Source organism: Heliconius melpomene, chromosome 2 (genome assembly GCF_056956725.1).
Source record: "Heliconius melpomene rosina isolate 202511_hmr_F chromosome 2, ASM5695672v1, whole genome shotgun sequence".
Classification (NCBI taxonomy): Eukaryota; Metazoa; Arthropoda; class Insecta; order Lepidoptera; family Nymphalidae; genus Heliconius; species Heliconius melpomene.
The window spans coordinates 7,808,105-7,827,743 of record NC_140390.1 but is presented as its reverse complement, the minus strand read 5'-3'; the positions used below and the strand labels follow the sequence as shown (position 1 = coordinate 7,827,743).

Genomic DNA, 19,639 nt, shown 5'->3' with positions numbered 1-19,639 from the left:
AGACAGACAAAGATCTCGTATTTTTCTATTGAGGGTACCTGAACGGAGCCCTAATAACTCCCTAACTCAAATTTATATTTTATCACATTTTGATTGACAACATCTAAAAAAATCTGCCAAATTTGAATGAGGAAAATAACAAAATTTGACGTCAACCATTAAAAAATCCATTAATACAGCCGTCTGTCCGTACGAACCAATTACCAAAGCCGCCTGTTTGTCGAGTGCTTACTTTGGAAAAAGTAATACGGAACCAATTTTATTGGCCAAATATTTTGATATTCGTATGATGATGATATATTTATTCTTTTTTTTTTTCTATTTTTTCCTTCCCGCTGTATCTCGCTTATCTACTAAATGAGGGTAGGCAGAAGGAACTTAGTTTAAATACACTTCATCCTCCCAATTTTAGAGATATTGCGGGTTGAGGCGGATCTCAATATCGCGTTATAAATAAAAAAAAGTTTCAAAAGCAATGTATCCCGCACTCTGCAAGGTAGACAGAGGGAACCTAGTGTTAAGAAACTCCGTTCCCCACTTTCTGCCAAATTTTGGAGGCATTGCGTGTTGAGTGGCAGAACTTAACGCCGCGCTTGCCACCAGAGATAAGAAGAGAGTAAATAAATATTTCACTTCCTCGAGTGGGGATTGAACTGACAACCGTCGCGTTACAGTCACACCCTTGTGCCGCTGCGCCACGACTGCCGAAGTTGCGTCTGGGTTGTGTATAAGATTTATTAATTAATTCCTAGAAAATCTGAACAACGTAAACAAGAAATAGAAAAAAAATAAAGAAGCTTTATCTACTAACTGATAAAAGATAAGAAATTTTAATTAAAATATTTTATAGGACAAAAGTAGGCGGGCCTTTTGTGCCTATTTTAAGTAATAATATTTAGGGAGTCACCTCGTCTTTTCATATAGACAATACGAGTCCACTAAATAGAACAATAGCCCAAAGCAATCGTCATGCTTTAAAAGCTTTTTACCTTTCTATTGTCTTAGAATGTTAGTTAAATCGTGAGAATATTCAGGAATTGGGGTTGTAGACGATATCATAGGTTCGATGCCTATTTGGGGAAATGAATTATTTTCACTTGCTCTAGTTTTTTCTTAGGTTCACGCTATATATAATGTAGCAGGGTCGGTAGAGGGACCTTAGTGTTAAAATGCTTCCGTTCTCCACTTTCCGCCGAAATCTGGCAGAATTGTGTCTTTAGTGTTGAAATTCAATGCCGCGATTTTGCCCAGACTAGCAACTAGTACAACTAGACTAGTAGACTAGTAACAAGAATCATTGCGGCGTTGAGCCCTGCCAATATACCATGGCTCAAAAATTGGACATCGAGATTCTTAACACTAGGTTCCTTATATGGATATAGCGAACTAGGTTCCTTATATAGCGTGAAACTAAAATAAAATCGTTTACTATATATAATACAACGTCCGTTTCAATTTCCGTTATTGGTAACAACGCTACTATTATAGTTGCGTTACTAATTCTATTATAGTATATAACCATTTCATAGCTAATATTTACGTCCCCTAACAATAATCCCTAAAGTATCTTCCTAAGCAATTTACGTATAATGTCTGTAAGAAAATATTCTTTCATATTAAAGTATAGGGAAATATTTTTATTTTGGTAGCAATTTAGAGTTGAAAGCATTTTTTATATGGGGAATATTGAGAAAATAAAAAAACAAAATACAATATATATATACATTTAACGATAAAAACAGATATATCAAATCTATCTTAGGGGCGGCCACGAGAAATAAAATAATTATTTACAACCTAGGGAACCTGGGAACCTAGTGTTAAGATATTCCCTTCCTATTAAATTAATTCCATTTCCCTTTCCTTGAAACTCATGAGGCATTACGTGATAAGTGGCGAAACTCAATGCCGAGCTATACTTCGTTTCTAGAGCGCGAAAATGAAAGACCCCTGTGTCAAGACCTATTTACCTAACAGATATTTATCAACGTAAAAATCAAATAAAAAAAAAATCTAATCAGCTTCACGCTTTATCCCGCACACAGCAGGGCAGAGGGAACCTAGTATTAAGAAACTCCGTTCCCCACTTTCTGCCGAATTCTGAATGCTTTGCGTGTTGAGGGGCAGAACTCAACGCCGCCCTTTGCCTCGACACCAGAGCGAAAAAATGGAAAGAAACGGAAATAAATATTTCACTTCCTCGAATGGGGTTCGAACCCAGAACCATCGCGTTACAGTCACACCCTTGTGCCGCTGCGCTACGACGGCCTCTAAACGTATAGTTATACAATTAGACATATATAATTATAATTAGACATTTTGTAGGTATCTAAGCGATAAATTAATTGATTGATGTAACGCTATACGCATATCAAGTTAATTAACTGTCAATCCCAAATGTTAGACATTATCGGGAACAAGGACGTTCACCCTTTCTCTAAAGTTCTAAAGTCTAAAACAGTAGCTAACAAAAGTACCTTCGGGCTAAGAGAAACGGTTTCGTGTATATGTTTCCCGTATCCCGCTTATAGCAGGGTAAGTAGAGGGATACAAGTGTTAGAACAATCAGCTCTCCATTTTTCGGCGAATTCTGGAGATGTGTATTCCGTCACTTAGACGGAACCCAACGCCGCGGGTTGTATCGACATCAATGCTAAGAAGTGAGAATATTTCATTTTTTCGAATGGGAATCGAACCAACTACCTATCGCGATTACATTCATACACTTGACCCTTTGCGGCACGACTGGCCTTGTAATTGATAATTATATTTTTCTTCATTATGACTTTTCAATTTTATAATTTTTACTTATTTAAAATCTTTATTTCGATACCAGTTGAATCCTATACCAGTTGGAACTTTACGTAAGAATTCCAAGCAATCATGTCTTAAAGAGACTAGTATATTAACAGGCTATTCTCCTGGTTTCCAGCCGAATTCTGGCTACTGAGTGTTTATTGGCGGAACTAAACGCCACACCTAGTCTACCCGATTGGGAAAAAGCAAATTATTCATTCGTCAACATTCACAACATCCCTAGAAATATTTGGACTTAAAACTTTTTTATTAAGAAAATAATAAGAAGATACATTTAAAAGTAAAATAATTATCAACTTTTACATTAAGTTTAGCCTTAGAAATTAATTGAGTTAAAAATATTATATATTTTGATGAAAAGTACTTGGTAGCCTAATAACAGTCTGTTTTTGACCATCGACGCAAAAAGAGGGGTGATGTATTTGTGTGTCTGTCTGTGGCACCGTAGCCCCTGAATTAATGAACAAATTTGAGTGTTTTTAGGAGGTTTTTTAAAATTTTAAATTTCGCTAGTTTACTATTTTTCCATATACTTTATAATCATATTGTATAGGTATATCTACATATACTACGATATTAAGCTTAATAATTAAATAATTTCTATTTTTAGGACTTGAATTTGAACATGTTATATTAGTCCTTTAATAATAAACAGGATATGAAATTTTGAAAAGCTTTCTATTATAAAAGTTAACAAAATTCTTTTCATAGCGTAAGTCTTTGTTTCTTATATGCGCAATTGTGCATAAAAATACTTGCGAACACAAGCATGCGTCTGTAAACACGACGTTTGTGGGTTCGATTCCCGCTCAGAAAAATGATTTTTTTTTATTTGTTGAGTTCCCCCGGAATATAAGACATTAATAACTAGACCACACTAGGTTCCCAATATCCCAACCCTGCTGTGCATAGAGTAAAAAAAAAATATTTCTTGCTCTGGCAAAACGGCGAAGTATTCCACCACTAAGGCTATAATATAGTTGAAAAGTAAAAAACAGAGTGTCTCAATATAATTTTATCTCTATCCACTCCGGTATGCGGTTGAAAGCGTAAAGCTGTTATTTTATAATTACCATACTATTTTGGCCTTATCTAAAGTAGATAATTCTTATGACTTTCGACACTACTTGACAGTTAACAAAAAGTTAAAAATAAAAGTTAACTTAATACCATTACTTATCTATTTATAGAGGGTTCTTTTTTATCTTTTTAAAGTAATTATCATTTTTATTAAAATCTTATAGACGCTTTAAACTCGCGAGCACAGAGTATATTTTTAAAAATTTGCTTAAATATAAAGAAATTCAAACTACCTTAAATGATATAGAACTTACAACCATATCACCAGAAACCTGCCATATAAATTTTAATCATTGGGAAACAAGCAAAATCACTAAACAAAAAAATATTGTTTATAATTCAGTGATTCATCAGCTTCACGCTGTATCCCGCTACCGCAGGGTAGACAGAGGGAACCTAGTGTTAAGACAATCCGTTCCCCACTTTCCGTCGAATTCTGAATGCGTTGAGTGTATAATGGCGGAACTCAACGCCGCAGTGATTTATCGTTATCTAATAACATTATAGTGTAACAAAAATATCGAAAACTAAAGTCTCGGTCAATTCAAATATGTTGACATAACTTTTTGATTAGGAAACCAAATTTAATAAAACGCTTGCAGAAAGCTTGCTTGAAAAAATATATATAATAGTAAAAACTTTATTTAAATCATTTTAGCTGTTTCTGAGATTTATGTGCCCAAACGCACAGATAAATCGATAAATAGATAAAAAAATAAAAAGCATTGTTTTAGGACACAGGTTCTATTACATTAATAAATACCACAATTAATATTACTCATATACTTTCAACATACAGACAACGATCAGTAACTATTTATTTATTTATATATATATATAGAGAGAGATAAAAAAATATAACTTACGTGTAAATCACAAACGCGTTTCTATAGCACTTGTCGTATGGAACTTTTACGGGAGCGAGTCGCGTACGAGCGACGCGCTTCGCGGCCGGCTGCTGACTAAACAGGCTGGAGTCGGGAATGAGGTTCCCGCTTTATTTTAGGGTAACTTCACACTTGCATGCTTTGATTTTTTTTTTATTTTTTATATATATTGGGTGGGTTTGGTATGGTCTTTCTATATGTTTGCTAGTTTAAATGGTGTTTCTATAGATGTAATATAAAATTATTGTATATTTTTAATCTAATGTAAATGCGCTAGTTGTGAGTTCTTTTCATAATAAAAAAGTCAACCAATCATAAAAGAACCTGTTTCTCTTTCTGTCAATCATACACACAGCAAGGTAGACAGAGGGAACCTAGCGTTAAGACACTCCGTTTCCCACTTTCCGCTAAATTCTGTATATAAAATATTTCATTTCCTCGAGTGGGAATCGAACTCACACCCTGTCGCGATAACAGTCACATGCTCGTACCCCTGCATCACGACTGTGCTCCATATATTAAGTATAAATATTTATTTCACGAAACCACTTTACAAAATGTAAATATGCGCTGCTTTTAAGCTATTATAATCCATTAAAGGATTAAACAAACATCAATACAAAACAATTTTGTTCTATAATATTATGTTAATATAAATTTAAAAAAAGCAGCTTCACGCTTTATCCCGCACACAACAAGGAAAAGGGGACCAAGTGTTCAGACACTCCGTTCCTCACTTTCTGCCAAATTCTAGAGGCTTTGCTTAACGTAAATAAATATTTCACTTCCTCGAGTAGGAATCGAACCCGTAACACATAAATATATTGCTACGCACATATAAATATATAGTTTGTAAGCCGCCTACACAGTCAACTTAAGTCTGTGAGGTGAACGCCTTCGTCTTCTTCCGATAAGGCGACACCAATAGTGAATGGTTGCTGTGATTAGTTTGTATGACCTTATTCATTGTTTAATATAAAATAAAATCAAATCAGCTTTCCGTGTATCAGAGGGAACCTAGTGTTGGCAGAGGGAACCTAGTGTTAAGTCATTCTGCTTCTGTTTCTGCTGATTTCTGGAGGCGTTACGTGTTGGTTGGCGGAACTCAACGACCCTTTACCTCGACACTAGAGCGAAGAAAATATTATAAAAAATATTTTCATTTTTTCGGTCTAGTGTCGAGGTAAAGCGTGGTGGAGTTCCGTCACTCAACACGCAATGCCTCCAGAATTCGGCGGGAAATGTGTTAACCTGCCTGCCACAGAGTTAACCTGCCTATTCTGCTCTGTGCCAGATAACCAGTATCCTTTAATATTGCCTATGTCGAGATAAAAAATCGAATGAATAGTTTATTATCTGTACTAACTTCTCGTTTCATCCCGCAAAATATATGAAAATAATTCATTTAGTAGGAAGATGAAATATGGCAAGTATACTAAAGAAACGTCAGGGAGCGCTATAAGGGGATTTCCCGAAATTTTCACGCAATGTCTCCAGAAATCGGTAGAAAGTTGGGAACGGAGTGTCTTAACACTAGGTTCCTTCTGCCTACCCTCCTAATTTAATTTTTATTCACGGAAATGAGAGGGCAATAAATAAAGAGAATCAGATCAATGTTAACATGGAAACAAATTTTATTTCATATCCTTATAACATCTAGCAGAGAGGGCAGAGGAAACTTAGTGTTGATCCTCTGTTCCCCATACTCCGTCGAGCTTTATCTTATACCAGAGCGAGGAACTTAATATAATTAATTGCTGCGAGTGGGAATCGACTCCACAACCATTCTGTTTACTGCGCCTAAACAGTCTCAATTTATATTAATCAACCATCAAAACCCATTCAAATGAGCCTTAAAATGGCTTCTCATTAAATATAGCACTCGCCATTATATTGTTGTAATTAATTCCAACAAAAGCATTGTTTGTGGCCTAAAATGCGCTATACATTCTCCGCAAAACTCATTATTACAATTTATTACTAGATTAATAAGGAGAAACGCGGGGGCACAAGCGTGCGACTCTAAGCGCGACGGTAGTGGGTTCGATTCCCACTCAAAGGAATAAAATATTTAAAATTTTCATTTCCTTGCTCTGGTAACGAGGCATGCGCGTTAAGTACCGCTCTGTGCTATGATTGTATGGACGCTTGTATTGTTACCAGACCAGGTAACAAAACAATCTCGCTCTGGTAACAAGACAAAGTGCGGCGTTGTGTTCCGCCACGCCACACACAGTGTCTCGATATTTAGGTGGCAAACGGAGAAAGAATTGGAAAAAAGAGTTTCTATGTCGCGATGATGATATTAATTTGTGATTTATAAAGAATATTCTATTTTTTACCTCTTTCTGCTTAAAGAAAAAAAACGTCCATTTTTCAATGAGTATAAAAGTTTTTATCTCCTTTAATTTTATCAAATTAGTATTAACAAGTTTTATATTTAATCAAGCATTTTTTTAATTTTTAATACTTGTGATGTTATCTGTACATTGACATTTTTTTTAATTGACGAATGACATTCTCTGCGTTACAGATTCCCGTTTCTTTATATTCCATTATTTATTCCATAAAATTAATAATTTTATCGTCCATATATTTAGAAATTCACGTTTTCTTTCTTTTCTTTCATGTATCACAGTTACGTAGAATAAGAATAACCTGATGTGACGTAGAAACGAGATTGCTCGAAGAATTGCTCAGCTAAAGTGGTAATGGGAGGGACACATCGAGAAGCGAAGGTTCTTTGGGTGAAGAGGTTCTTGATTTGCGGTCTGGAACACGATGGCCTTCACCAGGATATGGTCAAGGTCACTAGGCGCTCCTGGATGCAGACAACGCAAGCTCCATCTGCGTGGAGATACTTGGAGGAAGCCTATCTTCAGCAGTGGATGTCAAATGTCTGATGTTGTGATGTTGATGGTACATTCGTATATTCACTTGTATACTTATTCCTTTTTTCTAAAGTTCACTCATCATCTAAACAGATATTCTAGTATATTGATCTCCAAAAATATATAGGTATATAAACGTTGGGTAATATCTCATATTGTGTAAAATTTTTACATAGTAGTTCACAACAGGGCAGGCAGACGGAACCTAGTGTTATGATACTCCGTATCCCACTTTCCGGCGATTATTTCTTGGTACCAAATCGAAGAAGTGAAAATATTAATAAATAATAATTCATTCCCTCGAGTGGGAATTGAACATACAACCGTCGCGTAACAGTCACACCCTTGGACCTCTGCGCCATGAAGACCTTTTACATAGTTAATATATACAACATTACCAAGAGAAAACATTAGATTTCATAAATTCAGCTTTTGACCCACTTTCGTGTAAAATCTTAGTGTTTTCGCGACACAGCTGTAATGTATTCTTTGACCATTTCTTCTACAGAATATCTGAAACATGTTTCTATTACCTCTAAAATGTTATATTATTATGAATAAGTACTACCTCCGGAATTCGGCGGAAAGTGTTTAACAGAAGCGTCTAAATGGGAAGAACGTATCTTAACACAAGCTTCCCAGGTTCCCTCTGCCACCCTGCTGGGATACAGCGTAGCTAAAACATTACAGATATCTTTAAACCTGCATAATTGTTATAAGCATACTTGTACTAAACCCAGACCTGGAGTCTATTACAGCATTTTAATATAAACATTCCATATATAGAATATGAACAGACAGGACACGAAGCTGATATTTTTATTTTTATTTTTATGCCACCATAAAACTCCTGCCATATGCTGTCAAATCTCCCACTGAGTACAGCAATAAACGTATGAACGTATTTTTGTTATCACATTTTTATATGTCTTTTTTTTTTATTTTACATATAAAAATATAAAAAGAAAATCTAGTGATAAGTCACTTCCTTTTTTCTGTCTGCTATAGCAGTTTAAGAATTAAATCGAACAACAAGTATACAGGTAGGAAAAAAAAATAACAGGTATATTATATGGTGCCGCTGAGGCACAAGCATGGGATTGTTAACGCGACGGTAGTGGGTTCGATTTCCACTCGAGTACACAACGCGTTTACAGTCAAAATTTCAATAATATAGTAACTGTGTGTGAACTTTACGAATATCCAAATGATACCTACCAACTCTAAAAAAAATATATGATTTTTTTTCACGCTTCACGCTGTATCATATGGAAGGGTAGGTAGAGGGAATCTAGTGTTAAAACACTCCGTTCCCAACTTTTCATTGAATTTTCAAGGCATTGCTGTTGAGTGGCGAAACTCATCGCCACGCTTGCCTTCGTACTGTAGGGAAGAAATGAAATCGAAAGGAATTCATAAATATTATTAATGTTACCACTGTGTTGCCACTTTTAGTGAGATTTGAACCTGAAATCGCTACTGCCACAACTGGCTTTTGTCTTTAAATATATTATCTATATATATAAAAAGACTTGTCCTCACTGACTGAGGTAAGACGCACGCACAGTCGTAACCGCTGTGCGTAGAAACCTGAAATTTGGACAGTTATGTTTACATTCGTAATCTGGACATCCACTAAGAAGGGATTTTGAAAAGTTTTAACCCTAAAGGGGCGAAATAGGGGTTGAAAGTTTGTATGGAAAAAAATTTAAATATGCACCGATTTTTATAAAATTGTAAATTCAGACTCTTAAAATGATTTAATTGAACACGTATTTCACGGTTTTTTAGAATTTACCCCCTAAGGGTGCCAATAAGGGGTTGAAAGTTCGTATGGAAAAATCTTTAAATCGCCATCGCTTTTTATAAAATTTTAAATTTAGACTCTTAAAAATATTTAGTTGAACATGTGTTTCATGGTTTTCTAGAATTCACCCCCTAAGGGTGCAAATATGGGGTTGAAAGTTTGTATGGTAAAATCCTTAAATCGCCACCGATTTTTATAAAATTTGAAATTTACACTCTTAAAAATATTTCATTGAACACATGTTTCGTGGTTTATTAGAATTCACCCCTAATTACGCAAGCGAAGCTGCGCGCGTCCGCTAGTCTATATAATATAAAAGGACTTGTACTCACTGACTGAGGTAAGACGCACGCACAGCCGTAACCGCTGTGCGTAGAAACATGAAATTTGAGCAGATGTTTACTTTCGTAATCTGGACATCCACTAAGAAGGGATTTTGAAAAATTTTAAAATAATAAGGGTTGAATGTTTGTATGGAAAAAAAATTAAATCGGCACCGATTTTTATAAAATTGTAAATTCAGACTCTTATAAATATTTAATTGCGCACGTGTTTCACGGTTTTTTAGAATTTACCCCCTAAGGGTGCCAATAAGGGGTTGAAAATTTGTATGGAAAAATCTTTAAATCGCCACCGATTTTTATAAAATTCGAAACTTAGACTTCTAAAAATATTTCATTGAATACATGTTTCGTGGTTTATTTTAATTCATCCCCTAGGGGTGCAAATAAGGGGTTGAAAGTTCGTATGGAAAAGTGTCTAAATCGCCACTGATTTTTATAAAATTTGAAATTGAGACTCTTAAAAATATTTCATTGAACACGTGTTTCATGATTTATTAGAATTTACCCCTAAGGGTGTTATTACCCTATTACCCGCAGGCGAAGCTGCGCGCGTCCGCTAGTATTAATATAAAGAAACTATAAAGAAACTTTTAAAAAGGATTTAACATCTTTCTAAACTTTTATAAGATACTCTTTAAAGACGCGTAGTGTAATTGAATAAAACTAACTCGTACGACGCAAGTACGACGCGACTTAAAGAATATTATGCAGACATTCAAAGGAAGAAAGTATTATAGTAACAAGTATAAAAGTTTAAAAGTTAGTCATTTTCAATTTTAATATAGACGAGGAAAAAGAAGATTTAAAGAAGTTTTTTTTTTCTTTTAAGTAAAAGAACATATTCTTGCATTTTCTTAGAAGAATTTAAAAAATGCAAGACGGTGTTGTATATTTAATTTTTATTATTTAAAACTAATGACTCAGAAATGAATTGATAAATAGTGTTTAATCATTCCGTTCTCAACTCTCCACCTATTATGTGATATTGAGAAATAGATAGCAAAATCAACCGTTGTGATGCGGAGAAGACTGACATCATAACGGTTGTAAGTTCGATTCCCATTCGAGGAAATTAATTTATTTAATTTTCTCACTCTGTCGTGAAGATAGGTGTCTCAATTCGCATTGACTCCAACTTCTTATGGTGTTTCCTGCTAAACGCAGGATAATTATGAAATAATGAAAATCCTTTTACTTTCTTGACAAGTGTTAGTTCGTATATTTTTTAGCAGAGGAACCCAGGGAACCTAGAGTTAAGACACTCTAATCCTATTAAGACATATTATTTCCTCCAGTGGAAATCGAACTCATAATCTGTCGCACTTATAGTCGCACGCTAGTACTTTTAGAGATTATAATAATATTATAATCTTTAAAAGTACTAACATTTTTACAATCTTCCAAGTTAAGTTGTAGCGCAAAGAACCTGTTCTTAAATATAATGGCACAGATTATGCAAATCTGTATATCGTTTTATTACTAACATTGTAAAATAAGATTTTATGCAGGAATATAATAAGTAGAGTTTTATTTAAAGTAATAAATGTAAAAGTCACTTTAAGCAGAAGATTCTTCGAAATATTATGTAAATTGAATTTAATTTAATTTTTTAATTTTATTTCACTTTAATTATAGCAAGTGCATAGTCCTTTATGCATATATGTATAGATTATAATTTAATTTTCATTAGACACGACGGTTGTCAGTTATATATTTTCATTTCATCATTCTAGAGACAAGGCATAGTGTGGCGTTAAGTTCCGCATCTCTCAACTTCTTCAAAATTGGACATGGCCAGACATACACCCCGTTCCCTCTCATCTTAGCACTAGGATCACTGCCGACCCTGCTATATGCGATATACAGCGTGAGTAATAACCTTAAGGCTCTATGCTTCAAAAGGAAAACGCCGAGTACAGAAAAAATGAAGCTTCGAAGTCAACGCAACACTAAAAGATTACCTATAAGTTTTTACTTCCCGACATACAGTTCCCGACATACAGTTATGAAATATGCAAAAAATGACAATGACTGTACATATAAAGGAAAAAAATATAAAGTAAAAATTTATAGATATTTCAATTTAATTAAAATTATTATAAACTTATAATTATACTTAATTTCCCGGAGAAAAAATACCTGGACTCCCGGGATCAAACCTACGATATTAGGCTTAATAATTAATCGAATGCAATAAAGCTAAATAATCTTGAAGTATTATCTATCTATATATATAAAAGGACTTGTCCTCACTGACTGAGGTAAGACGCACGCACAGCCGTAACTGCTGATGGTAGAAACGTGAAATTTGAACAGATATTTATTTTCGTAATCTGGACATCCACTAAGAAGGGATTTGGAAAAATTTTAACCCTAAAGGGGTGAAATAGGGGTTGAAAGTTTGTATGGAAACCTTTATATCGCCACCGATTTTTATAAAATTTGAAATTTAGACTCTCAAAAATATTTCATTGAACACATGTTTCATGGTTTATTAGAATTCACCCCTAAATAAGCTAGCGAAGCTGCGCGCGTCCGCTAGTACTTAACGTATAAAAATCAAACAGCTTCACGCTGTGCACAGCAGGGTAGGCAGAATAAGTCCTGTGTTAAGACACTCCGTTCCCTACTTTCTGCCGTCTTCTGAAGGCATTACGTGTTGAGTGGCAGAACTCAACGCCGCGCTTCGCCTCGACACCAGTGCGAAGAAATGGAAATATAAACGTAAATAATTATTTCACTTCCTCGAGTTGGGATCGAACCCCATCCGTCGCGTTACATTCACACCCTTGTGCCGATGCTTGCTCAATCCTATATACTTATACAAACATACTTATTAACTGTTCAAAAAGCAATTTTGATTAATGAACTCATCCAAACAAATTTATATTTAAATTCATTTTCAAAACATCCAATGAGTTCTTTTCAAACGTAAAACGTTAAGTAATTATGAGTTAGGATCTTAAAATTTCGCACAAAAGCTTCCTATAATTGGGGTCGAGTACCTACAAGGAAGAAATTAAGAAAATTAAACCCCTAACTTTGAAAGGATCAAATATAATATGAATAGTATACGCGTATAATACAATATACGCCTGTTCAGGTTCGAGGTCGTCATGGCGCAGTTGCAAGTATATGAGTGTAAACGCTACGTTTGTGAGTTCGATCCCCGTCCGCAGGAATGAATTATGTATTAATATTTTCATTTCTTCGCTTTGGTAAGAGAGCAAAGATTAGAGTTGAATTCCTCCACTTAACACGCAATATTTGGAAAATTCGGCGGAAAAAGGGGAACGGAGAGTTTTAACACTACAGATACAGCGTGAAACTGTATAATACAATATAAGTATATCGACGAAAAGTAGCTTCCATTGGTCCTTATTAGTATGTACTCAGTACGTAGTATAAAACTAAATAGGTTCCCACTGTTATAAGTTAATCTTTTAAATTCCTATGGTTCCATACCTCTAAAGTTAAAAAAACTGATATATTAATATTAAATGTGAAATAATTGAAAAAAGAAACACTCTCTGCTTACACTGCAATGTGAATGAAATTAAGAGAAAAACAATTGTAGTGGTTTATATTTTATCAATCAATTGATATAACTGCTTGATCAAGCCCATTGATAGCACACTTGCCAGATAAGATCAAGTATAACTTGGTGTCCCCCAGGTAACGTATCTTAGTCCACCACCAGCCACCATGCTTCTCATGTTTGTGTTGTGTGCCTTCTTTGCTGGTGTAAAGGGTTATAATAGTACTAATGTTGCTCAATGTAAGTACAGATATATAAATAACTAGCGGCCCGCCCGCGGCTTTGCCTGCGTAAACTACGTTATTATTAATTTCTGTCTGCAAGAGGTTCCTACGTTCTATAGGGCGGGCGGGCGTCACGCCCATGCAAAATTTGAGACTCCTAGCATTCGTAGTAACGAAATTTCATACAAACTTTCAACCCTAAAATCAACCCCTTAGAAGTCGAATATTACAAATTCCCGTCTTAGCGAGCACCTACGTCGTATAAATAACTCCTATACAACATTTGAGATACCTAGCACATGTTTCTGAGATTTCGTGATGAGTGAGTGACTTTTCAATGTTATATATATAGATTTCTAAATAAATAACTAACGATTTAACCACATAAGGCCAGTCGTGGCCCAAGGGCTCAGTTGTGTAACTACTGAACGTAAGTTAGTGGTTGTGGGATCGTTTTCCACTCGAAAATCTAATGTTTAAAATTTTTATTTTCCTTCTCTGGTAACGAGGCAAAGTGCTTCGTTGAATTCCGGTCGCTCAACACTCCGCCTATATTCGGCGGAAAATTGAGAACTAAAGTGTCTTAAAAGGAACGGTATGCCTCAACACTAGGTTCCTAGGTTCCCTATGATATCCATAACCACACGGCCAGATGGTAGCCAAAACACCGATTGGCCCTGTATAGCCTAGGTTCAGCCTCATATGCCTGTTGAGCCGTTCGAATGATTGAACCTCTTCCCTCTTTCAAGCATCTTGAATAGTGGACACCTTAGCAATAACTAATGTTCTTTACATATTTGATAATCTTCTTTACAGGTATTAGGAACCAAGGGGAACTTCCCTTAAACACGTATGTAGAAGGGTGCATAACACCACCATGTGCCCTCCCGCAACTCCAAGATGTCGTCATCCATGTTATATTTAAATCACGTAAGATTTCAAATAATTCGTGTAATGCTAGCTTGATAGAGAATAAAATTATATTATTTTTTCTATACTATTAGAGACAATAACATAAGTGACTCTATAACCTTTAAAAAAATCTTTAACATGCATTTCAAAGTTAGCATTATTAGAATAATTTCGAATTTAAATTCTTAAACATCCAAGTTGAATCCTAAAAATGCTAAATAGTTTCTTCTCTTCTAATTATCATAAGAGGCGCTGGGGCACAAGTGTGCGACTGTAAACGCGAATGGTTGTGGGTTCAATCCCCACTCGATGTAATTAAATTTTATTTATTAAATTTTTTTTTAATTAAATTTTATTTGGGGGATTAGATTTTTTGATTAATTATACTTCATACAGCTCGCCGCCTCAATGAGGTGCAAACCCTGGCAACAGCGATTCTCTTCAATACAGTCTTTATGGAATACGATTTGGGGGAGAACTCGAAAACTTGCAACTTTCTAACAAACTCGTATTGCCCACTACTGCCTGAAGAGGTCGTGGAGTATACACTGAAAATGCATGTTGAAAGCTTTTTCCCAGCGGTAAGTATACTATATTCTCCATCTCCTGAATTAAACACCGAATGCACCGTCGTTTTGCAATATACCATCATATTATTACCAAAAACCTAGTAAAATCCATTTTTATCCGTTTTCACATTTCAATTTAATTTATTTATTACAGGGTACACAAGCAATCATTGAGTTTAGAGTAGCTGATCATCTCCGTGTTCCAATATGGTGCATACGTCTTCCTATCAGTATCGTGCCCCCAGTTACCCCTTAATTATAAGGCACAGGATCTATTCCCAGTGCCTTTGACCATGTGACTGTGAGGATATGGGACCCCGAAATATAACATTTTACGTCTAGACTTACTCTAAAAGGTATCCCGATCCCGGTGAACCGATATCAGTATGTGTATACAGGCTTTAAATAATTGTAATTATTTTTAATATAAAAATTCAGCTTTATTTAATAAAAAACTATAAAATTATGATTAAATTATTTCATACTATTGAAAAAAAAAAAAATTTACTTTATTTAAATAAATAACCAATATTTAATAATTCAAACAAAGCAACCCTGTCATTTTTTTTTATTTTTCGTAAAAGTCTATTTTTCTAATTACTTAACTAGTATGTAAAATTGGTGCCAACATTTCTTGAAACTGTATCAATTTTGATACAGTTTCAGACCACAAACGAGACGGTAGTGAAGTTACTTACCACGTAGCTATTAAAAAACGAAGAGAATAGAGTCAAAAAGATCTTTCTACCTATCGTATTATGATCTAAATTTCGTACAAAAGCGCAATAAATATTTTCAGCTTTAAACTTCATCCCGTATATAACAGAGGTAGCAGCAAGATAAAAGTTCTCTCCGTTCTCCGTCCGAATCCGTATTATACGGGGACTCAACTTACGGCGAAAAGAAAATTGTTTGTTGCTCTGAACGAGAATTGAATCCACGACTATCATGATGACATTTATGCTGTTCCGCTGCACTACGATTAGGTACATGCCATATCAAACAATCTTCAAAATTTTTAAGAAAATGTTTAAATTATAAAAATATTATTGATTTATAAATAAAATAAATAAATCAGCTTCACAGTGTATCCCGTATACAGCAGGGTAGGCAGAGGGAACCTCATGTTAAGGCACTCAGTTCCCCACTTTCTGCCGAATTTTGGAGGCATTGCGTGTTGAGTGGCAGAACTCAACGTCGCGCTTTGCCAATTGATTTATTTTAACAAAAATACCTATTAAAATACAAGTATCTGAGTAATACAACAAAATACAATAATTAATTGTAGTGATTTATACTTTATCTTTCAAAAGATAGGACACCTGCTTGATAAGGCGATGTATAATTTGGCGTCGAACTGATAACGTGTCAAAGTACCCACTATGCTTCTCATATTTGTGTTGTGTGCCTTCTTTGCTGGCGTAAAAGGATATAACAGTACCAATGTGGCTCAATGTAAGTTCAAATTTTTGGATTAACGGCTTGCGGTGTTAAGTTCCGCCAGATTTCCAAGGAAAATGGGGAACAGAAGTTGCTTAATGAGAAAGGAGTGTCTTAACGATAGATTTCCAAGTTCTCTCTGCCTATCCTGCTACGTGGGGAATATATAGTGAAGTAATAAAAAAATTCTCTGCCCACCCTATTATATAAGAATAAAAGTGTTTATTTAATCTGATTTATTTGTTACAATTATACTATTTTACAAGAATTCGTCTGCTTACTTTATTAGCAAGCATGCCCAACCAAGATAAAAAAATGGACTTTTATCTATACCAGAGCTTGAATTTTATCCCAGATGAACACTGAACTTGGCACCCATATATATCTCTCATTCTCTTGTCAGTGAAGTCGAGAACGACGCCATTACTTAACATTTAACTTGGCTCTCTTCACATTTATGTTTCTAATTTAATATTGTTTATAAAGTTGATTCTTAAATGGCTTTTTACAGGTATTGTAAATCAAGGAGAACTTCCCTTGAACGCGTATGTGGAAGGATGCGTGATACCACCATGTGTCCTCGCGCAAGGCGATGATGTGGTCATCCATGTTATATTTACATCCCGTAAGAATTTTGCTTAACTTGCGAATCCAAAGTCCTAGTTTGATAAAAGAAGAAGGATATTTTTTTTTCTTAATATTTTTGTTAATTTAAAATTTGGCCTTAAAGATTAAAGTCCGACAACGAAATAGGTTAAGGATTTGGTTCCCATTCGAGGAATGAAATATTTAATACTGTCATACTGCTCCGGTGACGAGGCAAAGCGCGGCGTTGGGTTTCGCAACTCAAGATCCAGTACATCAAGAATTCAGTAGAAAGTGTCTTAATGGGTACGCATTGTCTTAACACTAGGTACAAAGGTTTCCTCTATCTACCCTACTTGCGGGTTGCAGCTTGAAGCTGAAAAAACCTAATAAAAAAATCCAGGACTCCTTAAAACTTTCATAAGTTAATTTTTGGTACGTATTTTAACGACAACAGGACCCCCCCCCTGCCCCTCTCCCCGGTGAATCCTAAAAATGTTAAGTACTGTATTCTTCATGAAAAAAAAAAAAAATTGATAATTGAAGTTATTTCACAGCTCGCCTCCTCAACGAGGTGCAAACCCTCGCAACAGCAATCCTGACGCTGTTCATCCCAATCACTATAGAATACGGGTTGAATGAGAACGCGAAGACTTGCAACTTCTTGACAAACACATATTGCCCATTGCTGCCTGGAGAGGTGGTGCAGTATACACTGAAGATGCACATCGAGAGTTTTTTCCCAGCGGTAAGTTTATATTGCTGAAAAATCCATCTTGGAGCAAGGGCACACAGGTGTGACTGTAACGCGACGGTTGTGGGTTCGATCCCCACCCAGGGGAGAGAAAATATAAATATTTTCATTTCTTCGCTTTGACACCTGGGTACCTTCAATATGCGCGTCTATCTCCACCTCAAAGGCCGGCAACGCACCTGTAACTCCTCTGGTGTTGCACGGAGTCGTGGGCGGCAATGATCACCATCAGGTGACCCGAACAAAAAAAGTGGGGAATACTACACTAGGCAGTAAGAATCTTGTGTCAAGTTACTTCATTCTCCACCTTCATAAGTCAAATACAAATAACCGATTAAAATGCAGTTTTCACATTGTATTATGCTAAACTTTCATAAAGCGTTTATTTTAATTCAATCAGTTTGAAATCATTTTTGGTATTTTACTATCATTTATAAAATTAAAAATTAAGGTTATATTTAAAGATTTGAGCCCAGAACCCAAGTAGAAAGACAGCTACCCCATGCTTTTGCATCTTTTATAAAATATTCCACAACTATTTCGCTATACATTTTATAAAATTTCACAAGAATTTTAAACCCCATAAAATTTTTCAGAACGTTAGTAACGACGTAAATAAATCTTTTAATACCGCCTTGAGAGCTTTATATTTTCTGACAAGTTATGAAAAGATTTATGTAATATGCTTACTGTTCTACTGCACTTTTACATTAAATATTCAATCTTTAGTAAAAGAGGAAATATTATAGTGACCCCACTCTCTTTTTTTTCCAAAACTAAGGCTCTATTTGTTTATCGATATTCTGAAGACGATTTTTAAATGGCTTTAGGTGTAACTTTTAAATGTACAAGTAATTCTATACGAACCTAGTCTATATTATGTTTTAAGGAACTTCTTTTAAGCTTATTTTATTATTTGTGACAAAATTAATGACTAGAACCACTAGTCTTGGCTAGGCTTGGCTTGGCTTGGCTAGGCTTGGTCATACGATTAAATTAATTTTTATAGGTATGTTTCTAATTATTAATTTCCTGTTACAGGGTACACAGGCTATCATTGAGTTTAGAGTTGCTGACAATCTTCGTGTTCCCATATGGTGCATACGTCTTCCTATCAGTATCGTGGCCCCAGTTTCCCCTTAATTATAAGGCACAGGATCTATTCCCTGGGCCTTTAACCATACTTGGACCCCAAATGATATGGGACCCCGCAATTATATATTTTAAGTCTCGATTTATTCTATAATGGCATTTTGTGTCTCGATGAATTGATTTACATTTAATAAAGGCTTTAAATAATTGTAATATAAGAACAAAACTTAGTTTGTTTGTTTGTTTATACTGTGTTTTTTCTTCTTTTCCTTTACCAATATGACAATCTTTAATAGAGTGTAAATATATTGTGTAAAACTATCATTAAATTATTTGTTATTAATGAACAACACAAAAACATTTAGGTTTATTTAAATTTCATAATTTCAAATGAGTATTTAATTAAAAGTTTATAATATATTTGCCCTTTCCCTACAACTTTTAAAATATAAATCTTACATAAATTAATAAACCTAATAAGGTCAATACAAATTTAAGAATTAAGCTTATTTCAATTTATGAAATATATATCTTTTGTAACATTCTCAATAATAAAGCCATGTATATTCTTCGTATAGTTGTATAACAATGCGTCGTCAAGCACGGCATCCGTATCCTGGGACCGTATGTCACACTGGATCTTTAAAAATCTAAGTTTAATCAAAATTGTATTTTCTTTCTGATTTACGCTTCATCCTG

General features: G+C 34.8%; 3 protein-coding genes across 3 annotated transcripts in view; 2 read left to right on the top strand and 1 right to left on the bottom strand.

Moving 5' to 3' along the window:
- LOC146540701 (somatomedin-B and thrombospondin type-1 domain-containing protein-like) overlaps positions 1-4,861 on the bottom strand; it is a 37,503-nt gene extending 32,642 nt beyond the window's left edge. The window contains exon 1 of the mRNA XM_085202074.1: positions 4,764-4,861. The gene's annotated coding sequence lies outside the window, so the exon portion shown is untranslated. The remainder of the gene's footprint in view (positions 1-4,763) is intronic.
- Positions 4,862-7,565: 2,704 nt separating this feature from the next.
- LOC146540700 (uncharacterized) lies at positions 7,566-15,507 on the top strand. The gene is made up of 5 exons (XM_085205717.1): positions 7,566-7,703; positions 13,502-13,604; positions 14,405-14,518; positions 14,897-15,081; positions 15,224-15,507. Exons 1-5 carry the CDS (start codon positions 7,566-7,568, stop codon positions 15,323-15,325), a joined length of 642 nt encoding a protein of 213 aa, XP_085061843.1. The 3' UTR covers positions 15,326-15,507.
- Positions 15,508-16,368: 861 nt separating this feature from the next.
- On the top strand, positions 16,369-19,300 carry LOC146540699 (uncharacterized). The gene is made up of 4 exons (XM_085204157.1): positions 16,369-16,524; positions 17,021-17,134; positions 17,652-17,842; positions 18,890-19,300. The coding sequence occupies exons 1-4, from the start codon at positions 16,452-16,454 to the stop codon at positions 18,989-18,991; spliced, it is 480 nt and encodes a 159-aa protein (XP_085060283.1). The 5' UTR covers positions 16,369-16,451; the 3' UTR covers positions 18,992-19,300.
- Positions 19,301-19,639: the final 339 nt, after the last annotated feature.